Here is a 17,873-nt window from a genome sequence, read left to right as displayed (position 1 = left end):
TTTTTTTTTTTTTTCAAAATGATAATCTTCAGTTTAGATTTGGATAAACTGTAAAGATATCCAGAAGCCTTCAGAGATATATTTATCCTATTGTCTCTATATAAATAGAGCCTTCATACATTCCTGTCATCATCGTTCGGTTCTTAGTTTCAACACTCCATAGAAATGGCTTCTGCAAAATTTAATTTGTCTGCGACTTTAACTTGCTTTTCTTTTCTGACCCTTCATTTATTGGCTTCTGCCACACTGGTTGCTTATGATGGAAGAGCCATTAAAATTGACGGGAAACACAGAGTTTTGCTATCTGGCTCTATTCACTATCCCAGAAGCACAGTTGGGGTAAATTTACGTGCCAAATGGCTAATATTTCATAAAGAACAGACGGTTAATTTCTCATTTCTAACTTGTTTATTTTGGGTTTGATAGATGTGGCCTGACCTCATTAGGAAAGCAAAAGAAGGTGGATTAGATGCCATTGAAACATATGTTTTTTGGAATGCTCATGAACCCGTTCGTCGTCAATATGATTTCAGTGGTAATCTTGATCTCATAAGGTTTATCAAGACCGTTCGAGCTGAAGGACTATATGCAGTTCTTCGAATTGGACCTTATGTTTGTGCTGAATGGAATTATGGGTAAATATATATATACAAAAGGCTTTAACTTATAGTTATGATTTCTGTTGACTCTTCTTTTAATCTGAAATAAAAATTTTCTTTTCTTCTTTCAGAGGGTTTCCTGTGTGGTTGCATAATTTGCCTGGTGTTGAGCTACGCACAGCCAATGATGTGTTTATGAATGAAATGCAAAATTTCACCACATTGATAGTAAATATGATGAAAGAAGAAAATCTTTTTGCATCCCAAGGAGGTCCAATTATTATTGCACAGGTTGAGAATGAATATGGAAATGTGATGTCTGCTTATGGAGTAGGTGGAGAGGCATATATTGACTGGTGTGCGAGTATGGCTCAATCGCTTGACATTGGAGTTCCATGGATTATGTGCCAACAAGATAATGCTCCCCAGCCAATGATCAACACATGCAATGGATGGTACTGCGATCAATTCACACCTAATAACCCTAATAGTCCAAAAATGTGGACTGAAAATTGGACTGGTTGGTTTAAGAGTTGGGGCGGTAAGGACCCACACAGGACTGCTGAGGATCTTGCTTTTGCTGTTGCTAGATTTTTCCAACTCGGAGGCACATTCCAAAACTACTACATGGTAATCATCAAGTAATCATTTAATTAGTAAAATTGATTATTTAGTATATGATTAAGTTATGGTTTATTTGCATTAATTGGTTCAATTTTCAGTATCATGGTGGGACTAATCTTGGGAGAACAGCCGGAGGTCCATATATAACCACTTCCTATGATTATGATGCACCTCTTGATGAATATGGTAATATATTTGTATTTTTAATTTCTGTTTTTTATCAGCATCAGATATATGCTCATATTGAAATTCTTAACAGGAAATTTGAATCAACCAAAATATGGCCACTTGAAGCAACTTCACGATGTTTTGCATTCCATGGAATACATTCTTACTCATGGGAACATCTCCGCAGTAGATTATAACAATTCTGTTACGGTAAATATATTATTAATTTGGTTTTGGAGATTATACATGTAAATACAATCATCCTGTTGCATGTTTTGATATTAATTAATTATATAATTATATTTTACTTCCTGAACTTGCAGGCAACTGTTTATGCAAGTGAGAAAGGATCGAGCTGCTTTTTCGGCAATGCAAATACCTCACTAGATGCTACTATTGAGTTTCAAGGAACTACGTACATAGTTCCTGCATGGTCTGTTAGTATTCTTCCCGACTGCAAGAATGTAGCTTATAATACAGCTAAGGTGATTAAGTTTAGTTATTTATTGTGTTATTACTAGTTAGTATTATTTTAACAACTCTCTGAAACTAACTTGCCTATATATAAATTAATGAATAGGTGCAAACTCAAACTGTAGAGATGGTGAAGAGAAAAAACGAAGCAGAGGATGAACCCTATTCTCTTAAATGGTCATGGAGGCCAGAAAACACTGACGCAACTGTACTCCACGGGAAGGGTCATTTTCATGCAAATCAACTTATTGATCAAAAAGCTGCTACTAATGATGCTAGCGATTATCTTTGGCATATGACCAGGCATGTGATTCTAACATCTTTAATTTATTTTTGTATTTTTTTAATTGTATATATGAACTTTAATTATTTGGCAATTAACAGATTGAATATCAAGAAAGATGATCCAATTTTGAGTCATGATTTATCTCTTCGAATCAACGGCAGTGGCCACATTATTCATGCCTATGTTAATGGAAATTATATTGGTATGTAATCCCATATCCATCTATTGTGATTGTTTGTATATATTTGTGCCTTTGTTAATTTAATTTTCTAAAATAATTTCATTTGTTATTAGGTTCTGAATGGGCAAAATATGGTGTTTTCAATTATGTTTTTGAAAAGAACATCACTTTGAGAGAAGGACACAACTTAATTACTATTCTCAGTGGAACAGTTGGATTACAGGTATATCTTCATTAATCTGTAAATTAATCATAATTAATGGGAATGAAGAGTTACTAGTTAACAATCTTTTTACTTTGTTTGACAGAATTACGGTCCCAAGTTCGACTTGATACAAACTGGAATTCTAAGTCCAGTAGAATTGATTGGACACAAAGGTGATGAGATTGTAATTAAAGACTTGTCTTCAGCAAAATGGTCATACAGGGTGGGACTGCATGGAATGAACCATCAAATCTCGAGCAACAATCAACTTTATACCTTGGATTCACCATTTTCTTCCAAATTATGGGAAGAAGATAATGAACTTCCCACAAATAGGATGATGACTTGGTACAAGGTAATTAGTCAATTAATTAAACTTGTGTTATTAGTTGATTTGGTTTTTAAATTGATTAAGTAACTTCAAAAACTTAATCTCAGACTACTTTCAAAGCTCCCCTTGGAAAAGATGCAGTTGTGTTGGATTTGCAAGGCATGGGAAAGGGATTTGCCTGGGTAAATGGGCACAACATTGGGAGATATTGGCCAAGTTTCATTGCTGACGAGAATGGCTGTGAGACTAAGGAATGTGATTATAGAGGTCCATATGATAACAACAAATGTCTGAGTAATTGTGGCCAACCATCCCAGAGATGGTGAGAATTCTAAATTTTTTTATAATTCATAAACATATATATATATATATATATATGTATGTATGTATGTACGTACGTACGTACGTATAATCTCTAATGTTTTTGTTTAATCATTGTTAGGTATCATGTCCCTCGTTCCTTCCTTGAAGATGATGAAAACACGTTGGTTTTATTTGAAGAGTTTGGTGGAAACCCAGGAGAAGTAAATTTCCAAACAGTTACAGTAGGAAAAGTAAGTGGGAAGGGCAATGAAGGGGACACAATAGAGCTTTCATGCTATGGAAAACCCATTTCAGCAATTCAATTTGCTAGCTTTGGTGATCCTCAATGGACTGCTGGTTCCTTCGTAAAAGGCACTTGTGAAGGATCAAAAGATGCTTTCTCAATCATCCGAACGGTAACTGCTAATCAACTATAAACATGCTCTATACGAGCTAATTAATTATTTAAATTAAACAAATGTATTTAATTTGTATATATGATTGACAGGCATGCGTTGGGAAGGAGAGTTGTGCAATTAAAGTTTCAAAAGATGTATTTGGGCCAACAACTTGTGGGAGAGAAGTTGTGAGCACTCTAGCTGTGGAAGCTTTATGTTAGCAAGAAATTACAGTTTTTGTTCTTTGTTAGGGAACTTTTGCTTAGGTTTGAGTCGTGTAATCAATTGTTCATAAATTAATAAAGTTCTTAATTAATGGTTTTTTCTTAATCCACTTGAAATTTCTGCTTCTCTTTTCTTAATCATCTGCTTTAAAATAGAATGTTCAAAATTATCAACATATCCATTTCTTTTCATCAATCCAAGCTACAATATAGAATCTTGCAAATGTATCCAAATTTACTAACCTTCTACTCACTATGCAAAAGAATCTTGAAATTGAATAATACTTTGAATTTAATTAATTAAAATTTCAGGTTTTAATTAGAATATGTTGTTTATAGGCAATATTATATGCATCACTGTGCATAGTGTCGTTCAAAGGCAATTTGAATTTCCCTCCTGTTCAAAAGTTTCCTCCAGAGAGGCTTTGATATTAAATATTTGTATAATTGCGAGGAGCAAAATGTAAATTGATCGATATTCGCTGAAAAAACACGCAGCAAACAGAGCAAAGAATATAAATTTCCCCAGATTGGCCCTGTGCGAGTGAAAAAGACTACTACGGCATGAACCAATCCGATCACCGTCTGCAATAGAAGAGGAGGAAAGAAGGAAGCAATTCAAGCGGAACCCTAAAACAGAATAGATTCTTCTAGTCGAGTATGGCAACCAATTCTAATTCCAGTGTTGGGCTTGAAGTTAGTAACACTCTTCAGTCTATCTGCTACAAACGCGGCTCGCTTCATCTCCTCGACCAGGTCCTCGCTCTCTTTCTGGCACCGCAATTGAACAAAAGCTCGTATCTTTTTATATATATATATATATGGGAAACTCATCGAAAATATAATTATCGTTGAACAGAGAAAGCTTCCTCTCGAGACGGAATATCTGGTTATCGGAGATGCATCAGATGGATGGTATCATTTCTTAGACCCCTCTTTTTATATAATTGTGAAAAATAATTGCTTGCCCATTAATTTTTTGTTGGATAAATCGTTTTTAAAACGAGTTGGTCGTGCTTTAAAATGTAGAAAATGGGCATAATTGTGTTATCACGAAGTTAGTCAAATAGCGAGTGTTTCTTTTTCTATATTGCAAGTTTATTGTGCAACTTTATACCTACTTTTAATGTCTCAGGTCTGCTATAAGAGAGATGGTGGTCCGTGGGGCACCTGCTATTGCTATTGCAGCAGCTCTCTCACTCGCAGTTGAAGTTTTTAACTTGCAGGATTTTAATGGTACATCTGATGATGCTGGCTCGTTCCTCTTCCAGAAATTGGACTATCTCGTTTCAAGGTACTTTTTTTTTTGGTTGAATCTGATGCCTGACTTGTAACCTTGTACGTCAACTGTTTGAATTGCAATTAATCTGGGTAATCTTATCCTCAGGTGTTTTCGTTATTTTGACCTGATACAGTGATTGCCTAATTACCTGTGCTTTTGAAATCGTAACTAATTCATTTGCTTTTGATGGGAAGTAGCTGATTATTGGATTAATCTTAATTGTTTCTTCAGCCGGCCAACTGCAGTGAATCTTTCAGATGCTGCAACAAAACTTAAAGAAGTTATATCAAAGACAGCTGCTGCTACATCAGAATCCAAGGCTGTTTTTCAGGTGGAATCATTTTGCCATGCTCAATTTTTACGTAGTCAATTTCTTGTAGTTGGTCCTCAAATCCATGTTAAAAGTTGTTAGTCTTTGCTAGATTGACAAAAACCTGAAGCACAAAGACTTTGCTTTTCTTCTAGCAATATTTTGATAGGCTAAGCTGGAGAATATCACTACTATTTTTCATTTCTCTACTTTCATTATCTCTGACAGGCTTACATTGAAGCTGCTGAAATTATGCTCGAGGATGATGTTGCTTCCAACAAAGCAATTGGATCTCATGGAGCAAGTTTTATTAAGAACCAACTGAAGAACATCGAGAGGCTTTCTGTTCTGACCCATTGTAATACTGGCAGGTCTGTCTCCCTCTCATCATGTGTATATGTGTCTGGTCTTCGAGAAAAGCTGAAGTGTAACTGTCTTTAGGTTTTGTTCGTTCTTTTTTTTTTTTTTGCCAGTCTTGCTACAGCTGGATATGGTACTGCCCTGGGAGTGATCCGTTCACTTCATACTGATGGAGTATTGGAGAGGGCCTATTGCACAGAAACTCGTCCTTTCAATCAAGTAAGCAATTTTCCTTGATTTTGAAAAATTGGTTAAACAAAGTAGTGGTAAGAGAAGGGGCCATGTCTGATTATTGAGTAAAATTGTTCTAAAGGATGGAGATAAATAATGATGATGATGATGGCAGATTTTGATTATAACGGTGATGAACAACCTTTCTCAATCAAACTACTATACTGATCATTATCTTTCACTATCATGATGAAATTTTGCCTAGAAATGACTCATAAATCATTGCAAATTAGTGCACTTGCAAGCATTGATAGTTTGGATTTTTGGTAGGAATTTTATGAATTGGGTATTAATAAAGTGGTCAATTATAAGGATTGTGACAGATAATCTTCATCTCATATGGTTTCAGCTGTTGTACTATCTTTTCATTTTATTTATGAAGTTCAATTCTAACTGCAGGGAGCTAGACTCACAGCTTTTGAGTTGGTGCATGACAAAATACCTGCTACTCTTATAGCAGATTCTGCTGCAGCTGCATTGATGAAAGATGGTCGAGTGAGTGCTGTAATTGTTGGAGCAGACCGTGTGGCTGCAAATGGTACTCTATTGTAAAGATGATTCATCTCCTTTATTTCCTAATTCTGGGTTGTGCAACTAATATGTGTTGCTAACTTTCAGGAGATACTGCTAACAAGATTGGGACCTACAGCCTTGCCTTATGTGCTATGCATCACAACATTCCATTTTATGTTGCTGCCCCATTGACCTCCATCGATTTATGCCTTTCTTCTGGAAACCAAATTGTCATAGAGGAAAGATCACCCAAAGAGTTATTAAATACACGTGGAGGTCTTGGAGAGCAAGTTGCTGCATCTGGGATCTCTATCTGGAACCCAGCTTTTGATGTTACCCCTGCGAATTTGATAAGTGGGATCATAACAGAAAAGGTAGCTCTTTCTCTCTTTTCCTATCTCAGGCATTCCCCTCTTTGCATATGCAACTTCAAAAATGGTTGAAATGACCAGAGCATATTTAGTAGATTTATATCTGATGATTTATGTTGTTCAACCAGGGTGTCATCACTAAGGTAGGTGCAGATTATTTTGACATCAAGAATTTCGTAAAAGGTGCAGTTGGGCAGTCTGTTGTGTAGGAGAGGCATCTGTCACTGCATATACCAATGTGTTAGCATGTAAGTTAACTGGTAATTTTAAAAGAATGCTGGAATCAGCACCCTGTATTCTTCGTAATAATTGTAACTTTCATAACTTTCATTTCCTTGGAAGTTCTTGGCAAAAAGTTATGTGGATTCATTGCCAACTCTGTATTAGTTTCCTTCTCCTGTGCGGTGTAGAAAATAACTGGAAATTGAAGTTATAGCAGTTCAAGTATCTGTCTTCTGTTGGTTCTGAATCCAAGTTCAAGTTGGATTTCACAAGTAGACTTCATTTTGTTTCAATTTAAAAAAGAAAATATGATTTCTCGCTGACGTGTCATGTTGTGGGCCTACTTATGAGATATAATGGCAACATCAACATAAAATTGATGTAAGAGGTAGACAGACTGAAAAATTAGTATTGTATTATTGAAATTGAAAAGATTAGAAGAATTAAAAATTCAGGCTTTTTTTTTCCATTTGGTCTTTGCTTCATAGCCCATCCTTTTATGCTTGCAGTGAAAATTTCAAAGGAAATTTTTTTTTTTTTAAAGAAAAAAAAAAAGAGAAATAAGAATTAACAAGTGGATATACATATATCATTGTGAAATTTATTAATTGGTATGTATCCTGTAGATTTTATTTCTGAATCAAGAAAGAAAAATAAGTTTTGGCCATTTCGATAAAAATAGCCAGGGGTTTAGGCTAAAGCATGTACCATCATCCGACTTTTCATTTGGGCCAAAGCCCAAGGCACTTCTGGGAAGAAACCCTAATAATCTCAAGCAATCGACGATTTTGTAAATTAACGGCAAGCTGTTTTCTATTGAAATCGTAAAGATTGGAGGGTATTATGGACAAAGTTTTCTTGTTCAGCGAGTCACTTTGGTGCTGAAAATCAAATCGAGTTCAAGGTCCATAAAAGAGCTTCGCAGTTGAAGTTCTTTAAAATCGCAACCATATCATAATCTGAACAAAGAATGAGTAGAGGAAGTGGAGGTGGTTACGATCGCCATATCACAATCTTCTCCCCTGAAGGTCGTCTTTTCCAAGTCGGTGAGTAATCAAAATTTTCTCGCTATTTCGCATATTGCTTCCTTCTTTTTCTCGTATGTTTTTAGCTTTTTGCCACTTAATTTTTGCAGAATATGCGTTTAAGGCTGTAAAGGCAGCTGCCATCACTTCGATCGGAGTTCGCGGAAAGGACTCTGTCTGTGTTGTCACGCAGAAGAAAGTTCCAGTAAGTGAGTTCCGTTTCTTTTTTCTTATCTGGGAATTTCGGTTTTTGCTCAATTGGGTAATGTTAATTGTTTTGAATACTGAGCAGGACAAGCTTTTGGATCAGACTAGTGTTACCCACCTTTTTCCTATTACCAAGTACCTTGGATTATTGGCTACTGGCATGACCGGTCAGCTTCTGTCTCTCTTGAGTTTTTTTTGGTGTTGTGATGCAATGAGAGTTCAATCTTAGTGCCGTAATTCTTTGTTGTCTTTGGATTGAACTGAGCACGCCATATATCTATGATTTTTCTTTAATATGTCAACCCATCTTTGTTTCCCATGTTGCTTTTGTAAATGATTGGAGCATCCATTAGTTTAGACTCTTGCTTAATTCATTTTTATGGATTACAAGCTTGAAAGTTGATTTTTTATGTCTTTTTTCAGCTGATGCAAGAACTTTGGTCCAGCAAGCACGGAATGAGGCAGCTGAGTTTCGTTTCAGATATGGATATGAAATGCCTGTAGATGTATTGGCCAAATGGTAATGGATTTCTGTATCAATATATGTAATGGTGGAATTTATACTATTTAACAATGTTCCACGCTGCAACTATTCAATATGTGGCGAGTTTTTTCAATTTGGATTGGTTTCCACTCAAGTTAAGCTCATATTTGAATGCATGCTGCCCTCATTGTCAAAACTGAGCCTTTCTAAACGTTCCCATACATTGTGGACATATCCTCAGTTTGTGGCATAAGGTAGTGGCTCCTCGATAGGACTTAAGATAGTTTCTAATGCATGCTTCTCTTGCATTCTTATAATTGTTTTCAATCCTCAATTATCCATCTGTGGTCATTGGGATAGATTTCCCCCTTTAGTTTATGGTAACTAATAATTGTATTGAACTTACACTATATCCTGGTTTCTCATGTAGGATAGCAGATAAATCACAGGTTTACACTCAGCATGCTTACATGAGACCCCTTGGAGTAGGTATGTGTCTAGTTTTTACTACCGCTGTCCCTTTTTCTCTCACTTACGAGAGTAAATGCTTTTATGTGGTTGAATTTTGTGTGGTAGTTCATAATATGTTTGTGTCCATGCATATACACCACATGTTTATGCATAAGGATATGTAGTTATACATACATATGCAAATATGCAACCATTAATTTTTAACGACTTTCATGTATTTTCTTTGAAGTTGCTATGGTCTTGGGCATTGATGAGGAGAATGGGCCTCAGCTCTACAAGTGTGATCCAGCTGGCCACTTCTACGGTCACAAGGTAGGTCAAAAACTGATTCTTTTCACCAAGGGGAACAAGTGCAACCATTAATAATGTTTATGCCATGTGTATTGTTTCTGAATGGCAAGGTATGCATACGCAAGTGTGACATTCGTGATCATCATTATAGAGCTAGCAACCTTTGGTGGGTTTGGAGTAGATTAACCCATCTTAACCATTGATTTTATCGTCATTTGTACTTTTGAATCCCATCCCAAAGCGTTCTGAAGTATCTGGTCATGATGGGTTTGTTGTATGGAGTAGAAATTGATTGCAATCATGCTGCAAGTGCTTCTATATTCTAGGATATCTCAGGTCATGCTCTTGGGAGTTTGGATGTAATGGAAGGAAACATGATTGGTAAAGCCAATATGAAAAAAATAATATAAGATCTTGAAGAAAAATTTCTAACATGTACGCATTTTCTTCTCAAAGAAGTTGCAAAGTGGTCTTTATGCTATATTTGTGAGTTAAACATTTAAGACATTATATATTATACTTCAGGATGCTTCTTTTCATGTAAAACTGAATTAATTGAGTTGTCTCTTGATAATTTATTTTGACTTGATTTGTGTGAAACTCAAGGCACTTTCTGCTCAAGGATCATGTTTTTAATATATGTTGCAGGCCACAAGTGCTGGATTGAAAGAACAAGAGGCTATTAATTTTTTGGAAAAGAAAATGAAAAATGACCCTGCTTTCTCCTATGAGGAAACTGTGCAGGTACTTGTGTCTTTTTCTGTTTCTTGAAAAGGAAGTTGCTGAAAGGCATTTATTCATTTAGATTTTTTATGGAAAATTTTAGAAAAGAAGAAAGAGGGAAATTAGCTTGCATATGAGGTTTCTGATCTTCCATTCTTTAAATATTCCCTTATTTTGCCCGTCAAACATTAAATTGGATACAGAGAGGAGATTAACTTGCATTGACATTAGATATCAACTTTTCAACTAAGTGCTTTCATTTTCTCTGTTCTGAGGTTGCAGTGGAATTTAACTTGCCTAGTTCAGTATGTATGAGTTCAACTCAATACAAAATTTAGGGAGATTATCAGATTAACATTGTGAACGATTTCCTAGTCGGCTTGATGAATTAATTCATATAAATAGCTTATGTTATATGGGAAAAGGATTATTAGCTTCTGGTTTTATTAGATTGAGTTAGGCAAATCTTTTTTTTTTGATGATTTGATAAGTTTTGTACCTGTTCCCAAGCTGATATTCTATATTTAGAGGTCCTAATTGCTCTAGTTGTACTGTCCGGCAGACTGCCATTTCGGCTCTACAATCTATTCTGCAAGAGGACTTCAAGGCTACTGAGATTGAGGTATTACCATTTTCTCTTTCTTCTTCATTAGTTAGTGAGGATAGTATCAAAATGAGCGAAAATGAAAAGATGCTAATAGCAAATATTTTACGTATTCACGAGCAAAGTTAACTGATGAAAGCTAAAAGCCGAGCGCAGCCCCTCAAACCCCCCTCCCCCCCCCCCCCAAAAAAAAAATCCATCTTCCTGTAGGATTTGGATTATTTTCAGCTTGTTACCGTCTGATCTGTTATTTATGAGAGCAGAGGCAGTCTGCTGGATTTGGCAGTGGTTCAGGGATCAGTTCCAATAAAAATATTTTGTGCATTGCAGGTGGGGGTTGTGAGAGCAGATAATCGAGTTTTCAGAGTGTTGCCAACTGAGGAGATTGATGAACATCTGACTGCCATTAGTGAGCGTGACTGATTTTCTTGAGTAACCAAAGCTACTTTCAGAGTAGAGGCAATTCTCCTGGCATTTGAAGTCATTAGGATATGCAAGAAGAGGACAGAAGAGCAAGAGACTATTTTTACTTTAAATTGTGTACTACACTGCTCTAGATTTGTTAAATTACCTTATCAGGCTCTGGTAATACAATTTCTGCATTTGCATTTTTATTTTCATTTTTCTTTGTCAAGAAATGACAATGAACTGAATCATTTCAATTAAGGAAAACCTTTATTGCTAACAATTCCAACTACCAAGATGATCTCTTTAGTCATTAGTACAATGTCAATGGCAGTTTTCCAATGAAGTTGGTGTTGAGGCTTCCTAAGTATAGGTAACCGTCGAACTCGAAAGCTGAAGTCACAAATGACATTACTTTCCCTACAGGATCATCGAACATCCTGATAATCCTGCCATCAGCTGCCACATTCACCACCATTGCTTTCTTGCGGAGTCCAGTTACTAGTTCAATCAATTTCGGAAATGATGCTACCAAGTGTTTAGATAACTTTGAGGTGTGCACAAATTTCAGCCAATCCGATGTCAACTGCAGCAGAAAAACCTTTTATTAGTCTTTGAAATTGGAGCATCAGGATACAATGGTTTAGTTGATAGAATTTTGAACCTGTAGCAAACCAATCCAGAAAGATCCGTCAGGAGCAAGATTGATGTTATCAGGTCCACCAGGAAGATTCTGAACAAAAATTTCTGTTTTTCCTTTGTTATTACCCTTGAGCCAATGTTTGCTGCACCTGAATCTGTTTCGAAAGAAAGAAACACGATATATGCTCAAAAGTTGCTCCATTTTCAATGTGCTATGCTCCATTTTCAATGCGAGTGAAATTACTTACTTCCAAGTTTCACAAAAGATCAGATAATCTTCTTCCTTTGAAAGAGCAACACCATTAGGGAAATAAAGATTATCAAGAAGAATTGAGGTCTCCTTTATCGAAGGATCATACTTGAGCAATTGTCCATTTGGTCTGGCCTCAAGCAGGTCCAGATACCAATTGTGGAACCCAAATTTAGTGCTTGCGACGCTGAAATAGATATTACCATCTGAAGTTTCAATCGCGTCATCTGCAAACCTGATCAAAGCATACGACAATCAGTTGACTGGTATCTTCTTACGTGAATAAATAACAATCTTTCACCTACGTGATTGTGTTCATATTTTCTACATCCAGCAAATATGCACAAAAGAACAAGATTTTGATTACATATAGCTTATCTATATGTTGTGTCAGTCTCAAGAAGATAAACCCTTATCTAATATAAAAGCTTAGATATCTATACAAGTAAAACTATCTGCAGAGATTTTTACCTTATCTTGGACCCGTTAATCTCTGAGGCAAGAACTGTTACTCCATCATCAGTAACCTTAAGCAAACCCTAGATTCATAATAAGTCATTAATTAGATTGTTTCTTCTTTCAATATATAAATTGTTTTCCCTAATCAATAAAGAATACAAGATTGAGAATTTTGTTTCAAAAGAAGTATTTATGGTACCATTTCAGCATCACAGACAATAAGACCACCTTCCTTTGAGATTGTGATACCAAGCAAACCATTACTGTCTATTTTCTTCCAATTGTCCCAGGTTCCGTTACTATGCAATCTTTTGATCCAACCATCTCTACTTGCTGTATACAATACACCATCTCTGTCCACACAGACATCCTCTGGACCTTCCAATGTTCCTTCTCCAAGTCTAATCACTTCCTAGAGGATTTTTTTTTTTTTTGAAAAAAAAAAAAAAAAAAAAAAAAAACCAAAGGGCTTTCAACAACAAAGCTCGTAAAGCTATTGAAACAGGATTAGAAATATATACATATATATATATAAAGATCTTTAATTAATTACCTGTAAGCGCTTATTTGTGGGAAGCGAAGTAGCTGGAGGCAGTTCAAGCAAGTCGGGAGATATGGGAGAGAAGAAGAAGATCTGAAGGATAAAAGCAAGCAAGCAAGCGAGCAGAAAGCTTGAAGACACTGTAACAAAACCTTTCATGGTCTAGATAAGGTGAGTTTAATTGCAACCTGAACTGCTCCAGTAGAATGGGTGAAAGGAAAAATCTTGAATTATTGATGATGGAGTTCTAACCTCTCATTAGATATTCTGTCAACTCTCCAACTACTTTTATTTTCTACTGTCTTCTTTTTAAGTTTACAGTGGAGTAACTCAAAATTTTTAAGCATTAAAATCGAAAAATCACAAACACAGTGATAAAACTCCGTTGCTATTAAATCAAAGCCAAATAATTACATTCTTTCACATCATATGTATAGTCTAAATGATAAGTGAATAGATGGAGATGTATCTCCAAGAAATACTAATTTGTGGTCTATATGAATTAGTAGTCATATCAGTAATGGCTTCAACACATTTAATGTTGTCCACGTAGCCATAAGTTCAAGACGTATCATGCACGGAAACTTATAACCATGGGTGTTTCGGCGTTTCAGAAATATTTCCACGTGTCCAGTTTCCCTTATAAAATACTGTTTCTTCACATAAAATTATATTTTAAATATTATTTCCTCTCATCATTTCCACCAATTTTATTCGTGTCCGATACCATGCAACATAGGATACAATGTAAACTACATTAAAGAGAGATTAAAGCTTGGAACCAATTGTCTTTCACACAAATGCAAAAACAACAAGAGCTCGCCTGCATTTAGCTCTTGCACATATAATCAGAAAGTATGATGCAGAAAAAAAAAAATCCCCAGTGAAAAGCCAGAGTTCATTTACATTGCTTACCTATTTCATTTCCTCAGGAAGCCGCCATAATAGCAAGTGGCCTACCTTTGTATATCACATCAGACTAAATAGTCACAACTTGCACATGGCTGATTTGGCTTCATTGTGCTTTCCTTCATAAGTCATTTTCTGATCTTCATGAGAATCTTTGGGCTTTCTTGGACTTTATATGAAGCTTTGGCATTCTTTCATCAGCCACTACTTGTTCAAGAATCAAGAAATGATATCTCTGTTCACATAAACTCTTTTCTTCTTTCAATTTTACAAATTCCCGCTATATAGTATATTAGGAGAATAGGAGGTTGAGTTCGAACGTTGGACTGAATGTCGGATATGTACAAATAATTTTTAAAAAAAAATAAAATATGAAAAATATGGATAAACTTTGAATATGGGTGTCCATTTATGCTTCAATCCAAATAGCTTTCATCATGGATGTGAGGCTGCGAGGAGTGGCACCGACTTGTAATAAAACTAGCATATGATATCATCCGTGCTTATTCCTAGTGGCTTGCCTACTTCTTTTTTTTTTTTTTTTTAATTAATACTACTAGAAATTATATAGTTTTATAGATTTCTTTACATGAAGAGTTTGGATAAGATTAGAAATATCTTTTTCTATTTAAATTACTTTTTTCTTATAGTGATATACTTTCCATTTCTTTTAAAAAATTTCTAGATTTAGTTGTAGTTGAATTCTTAAATTCAAATTAGTATTTATCCTTGAGAAGATTTGTAATCTAAATCAATTATTTCTTTCCATTGAGAGATCCATTACGATTGATATATTTTGTGTAAATTAATTTCTATTAAATGTTGAGTTGATAAAAAAAAAAAAGAATGATCTTCACTTATTCTGAGTGACAGTCAGGAATTCTAGCAGCCTAAAGGGGTTTCTATAAATAAAGCACAACCCTAATTCTAACCCTAGCAGTGTCCTAAAATCTCAATTTGGGTCTTCAGTACAATAGCGAATACCGCATTAAAAAATAAAACCCTTAAGCTCACCAATAATCTCACACAATTTCTAAAACTCTAATTTCAGTAATTGACACGTCTAAACCAAAACAAAAATAGCAGCCCTATTTTATCCATAAAGAAAAATATTTTTAATTTTCAATTATAAGACGAGACAAATACAGAGAAACCCCACATATAAAAACTCCTTTTCTGTTCTGCCTCTTGATAATAAAATCACAAAAAAACAGAGGGTGTGAGAGAGACGCAGACATTTCTAGAGAGAATTTCATTTCATTATTCCAATCTTCAATGTTTATACGAAATGGCAATTTCAGCTGCAGAAACCCAATCCAACCCAACTACTAAACCAAACACTCAACTCGAAGTCGAATCAGTGAAATGCTATTCCTGTGGATTTACAGAGGAATGCACCCCTGCTTACATCTCTCGAGTTCGCGAGCGCTTCAATGGCCGTTGGCTTTGTGGGCTCTGTGTTGAAGCCGTGAAAGATGAGGTTTTGAGATCAGACAGGCTTATCTCTACCGAAGAAGCTTTGAACAGGCATATTAATTTCTGCAACAAGTTTAAATCTTCTATTCCCCTGCATCAAACAGAGCATCCTATTTTTGTTATGAGCAGAATTCTTCGTAGGAGTTTGGATTCACCTCGTGCTCTTCGCTCCAATTCAAGTAGTGTTTTGCCTGATGTTGATGTTGAAAAGATCAAAGGATCGGCATTAGTTCGATCCGAAAGTTGTTTTTCTGCTTTGTCTCGTTGAATTCTTTAAAACCAGTGAAACTCTGTTTTTGGCGGTTAATTACAGAACAGATCGTTTTACTGGATAAGTATGATTTTATTTTCTTCTTTAGGAAATTAATGGAAGATAGGTTTAAGGAATTTCACTATATAAATTTTGTATAGAATATTGTATTATGTTATTAAGTAGGGTTCTTCAGATTTTCTTGATTCTTCTTTCTATTATTATTATTTTTATTTTTTTTGCAAAAAGTTTTCTTTTGAGGTGTTTTTTTTTTTTAAGAATTAACCAAATCTTATCTGGAAAGTTCATCAAACCCAAATTGGTGACATGGTACAGAAATTTCCATGTAAAGGACAAGAGAGAAAACTCATGAATGATTCAACGCATCCTGTCCAAGTCCAGTCATAAATTTTACTACTTTCTTGGCCGTATTATGTGGAAATCAAGAATGAAAAAAAAAAAAAAATAAAGGAATCTTACAGCTAATGCTCATAATGAGAAATGGCATTGATAAGAATAGAGATGGTTTCAGATTGGCCAGTTACATAAAATGGTTTATTTGTATTTTGGAATTTACACCAATTCCAAATAAGGAAAAATGTTGGGAAAAAGAACCCAAAAAAACAGGGAGAGGAAATGAAGGTGCATGGAAAGTTCCCATAAGAATGAAGACATAGTTGCAGAAGAAGGGTAAAGAATGAAATACAACAGTTGCAGAAGGAAGGTAGCAAAAATGGTGAGTCCTAGTAGACTAAGCAGAAGGCACACAACACTTCTTTTGGCTTGACTGGTTTGTCAATCCTTAACTAATTCATGAATCATGATATTCAAATATCTCCAGGATTTTTATTTTAGATTCTGAATTTCAATTTCCTAATTAATATTTTCAAAAGCTTTTCTGCTAAGACTAATGTCTAATGAGTGTTGAAGATTGATGATATTTATGAGTCCAAGTTTGGGCTTTTTCACTAATAAGTTATTTTGACTTCAAATTCTGTCAATTCATAGGTCAAAAAAGAATATCCCTTTGCACTTCTTGCAATTGATCTCACCTAACCTCGTATTAATACTGTTGTCTTTCCTGTTTTTATTTCATTTGTACATTCCACTACTGGAAGTCTCCCTCTTAGAGAAATAAATAATGTGCAACACTTTCTTTCACTTTTTTTTTTTTTTTTTTTTATGAGCTAACATATTAAATTTATTACTATTTCTTTTCATTTTAATTGTTTTAATTAGTAATATGCTTGTGTTTTATAATAAATAATTTATATCTCCATGCAAGCTTCAGAAAAAAATAAATTCTATGCCCAAATAAGATATACACACAATGGAAGTGTTTTTGGATTACATTTGAGGGTGATTAATTTTGATTTTATTTAACGAACGAATTGAAATATAATACTCACTTTATCCATAAAAGTAATTTGTTTTAAATTTTTTTTTCACGGCCAAATAAGTCGTTTTGAAAATATTAAGAAGTAACTAATAAACTTTTTCAATTTTACCCTTATATATATTAAATAAATTAATTATTTAGTCAAATTAATAAATTTTTTTATAATATAGAGAATTAATTAATTTCTTAATCACCATGCAAAAATCATGAATAATTTATTTTTGTAGAGAGGGAATATAAAATGTAATTAAATACATTTTTAATATAAACATTACATTTACTGTAAATAATTTAATTAGATTATATTCATTCTATTATGGCTTACAAAACCAGCTTGAACAATTGTGTTTAAAAGCAAAGATGAATTATATCCATAAAATTTTTATCCAATAAGGGTTTGGTTTCTTTTTCCTTTTAAATTAGTGATGGTTTTAGACTTTTAGTTGAAAAAAGAAAAATTATATTCAATAATCTATTAACAAACAGTCAATCACTAATCATTTTCCAATGTGAATCACAATCTAATAATTTATTTAATTTTTTATATTATTGTTATATAATACTCAATAATGAAATGAAAATGAAATTTGTAAGAAATCCAAATGTTTTATACTTAAAAATAACATTATTCATCATACTATAAATGCAAAAAAAA

General features: G+C 34.4%; 5 protein-coding genes across 5 annotated transcripts; 4 read left to right on the top strand and 1 right to left on the bottom strand.

The window, feature by feature from the left end:
* The first annotated feature begins 122 nt into the window (after window positions 1–122).
* LOC105637982 (beta-galactosidase 15) lies at window positions 123–3,899 on the top strand. Its single transcript, XM_012221679.4, has 13 exons — window positions 123–339; window positions 427–635; window positions 731–1,229; window positions 1,322–1,409; window positions 1,483–1,601; window positions 1,715–1,876; window positions 1,972–2,168; window positions 2,250–2,353; window positions 2,446–2,555; window positions 2,641–2,892; window positions 2,976–3,190; window positions 3,311–3,587; window positions 3,680–3,899. The coding sequence occupies exons 1-13, from the start codon at window positions 166–168 to the stop codon at window positions 3,788–3,790; spliced, it is 2,517 nt and encodes an 838-aa protein (XP_012077069.1). The 5' UTR covers window positions 123–165; the 3' UTR covers window positions 3,791–3,899.
* A 387-nt stretch (window positions 3,900–4,286) lies between these two features.
* Window positions 4,287–7,307, top strand: LOC105637979 (NagB/RpiA/CoA transferase-like superfamily protein). The gene is made up of 9 exons (XM_012221676.4): window positions 4,287–4,549; window positions 4,653–4,708; window positions 4,929–5,087; window positions 5,307–5,406; window positions 5,614–5,756; window positions 5,859–5,964; window positions 6,376–6,514; window positions 6,595–6,863; window positions 6,989–7,307. Exons 1-9 carry the CDS (start codon window positions 4,454–4,456, stop codon window positions 7,067–7,069), a joined length of 1,149 nt encoding a protein of 382 aa, XP_012077066.1. The 5' UTR covers window positions 4,287–4,453; the 3' UTR covers window positions 7,070–7,307.
* A 539-nt stretch (window positions 7,308–7,846) lies between these two features.
* LOC105637977 (proteasome subunit alpha type-6) lies at window positions 7,847–11,507 on the top strand. The gene is made up of 9 exons (XM_089724757.1): window positions 7,847–8,128; window positions 8,218–8,312; window positions 8,400–8,481; window positions 8,738–8,834; window positions 9,229–9,287; window positions 9,499–9,581; window positions 10,209–10,304; window positions 10,846–10,905; window positions 11,218–11,507. The coding sequence occupies exons 1-9, from the start codon at window positions 8,053–8,055 to the stop codon at window positions 11,308–11,310; spliced, it is 741 nt and encodes a 246-aa protein (XP_089580883.1). The 5' UTR covers window positions 7,847–8,052; the 3' UTR covers window positions 11,311–11,507.
* Window positions 11,508–11,543: 36 nt separating this feature from the next.
* On the bottom strand, window positions 11,544–13,621 carry LOC105637978 (protein STRICTOSIDINE SYNTHASE-LIKE 4). The gene is made up of 6 exons (XM_012221675.4): window positions 13,197–13,621; window positions 12,843–13,055; window positions 12,656–12,723; window positions 12,183–12,419; window positions 11,957–12,089; window positions 11,544–11,878 (listed from the first exon to the last, which is right to left on the bottom strand). Exons 1-6 carry the CDS (start codon window positions 13,341–13,343, stop codon window positions 11,606–11,608), a joined length of 1,071 nt encoding a protein of 356 aa, XP_012077065.1. The 5' UTR covers window positions 13,344–13,621; the 3' UTR covers window positions 11,544–11,605.
* Window positions 13,622–15,261: 1,640 nt separating this feature from the next.
* Window positions 15,262–16,025, top strand: LOC105637976 (DUF1677 family protein (DUF1677)). Its single transcript, XM_012221673.4, has one exon. It carries the CDS (start codon window positions 15,382–15,384, stop codon window positions 15,835–15,837), a length of 456 nt encoding a protein of 151 aa, XP_012077063.1. The 5' UTR covers window positions 15,262–15,381; the 3' UTR covers window positions 15,838–16,025.
* The last annotated feature ends 1,848 nt before the right edge of the window (window positions 16,026–17,873 follow it).

Source organism: Jatropha curcas, chromosome 8, assembly GCF_041381405.1.
Source record: "Jatropha curcas cultivar XTBG-Jc1 chromosome 8, XTBG_Jcur_1.0, whole genome shotgun sequence".
Taxonomy (NCBI): domain Eukaryota; kingdom Viridiplantae; phylum Streptophyta; class Magnoliopsida; order Malpighiales; family Euphorbiaceae; genus Jatropha; species Jatropha curcas.
The sequence above is the reverse complement of the archived record's forward strand: the minus strand, read 5'-3'. Positions and strand labels throughout refer to the sequence as shown.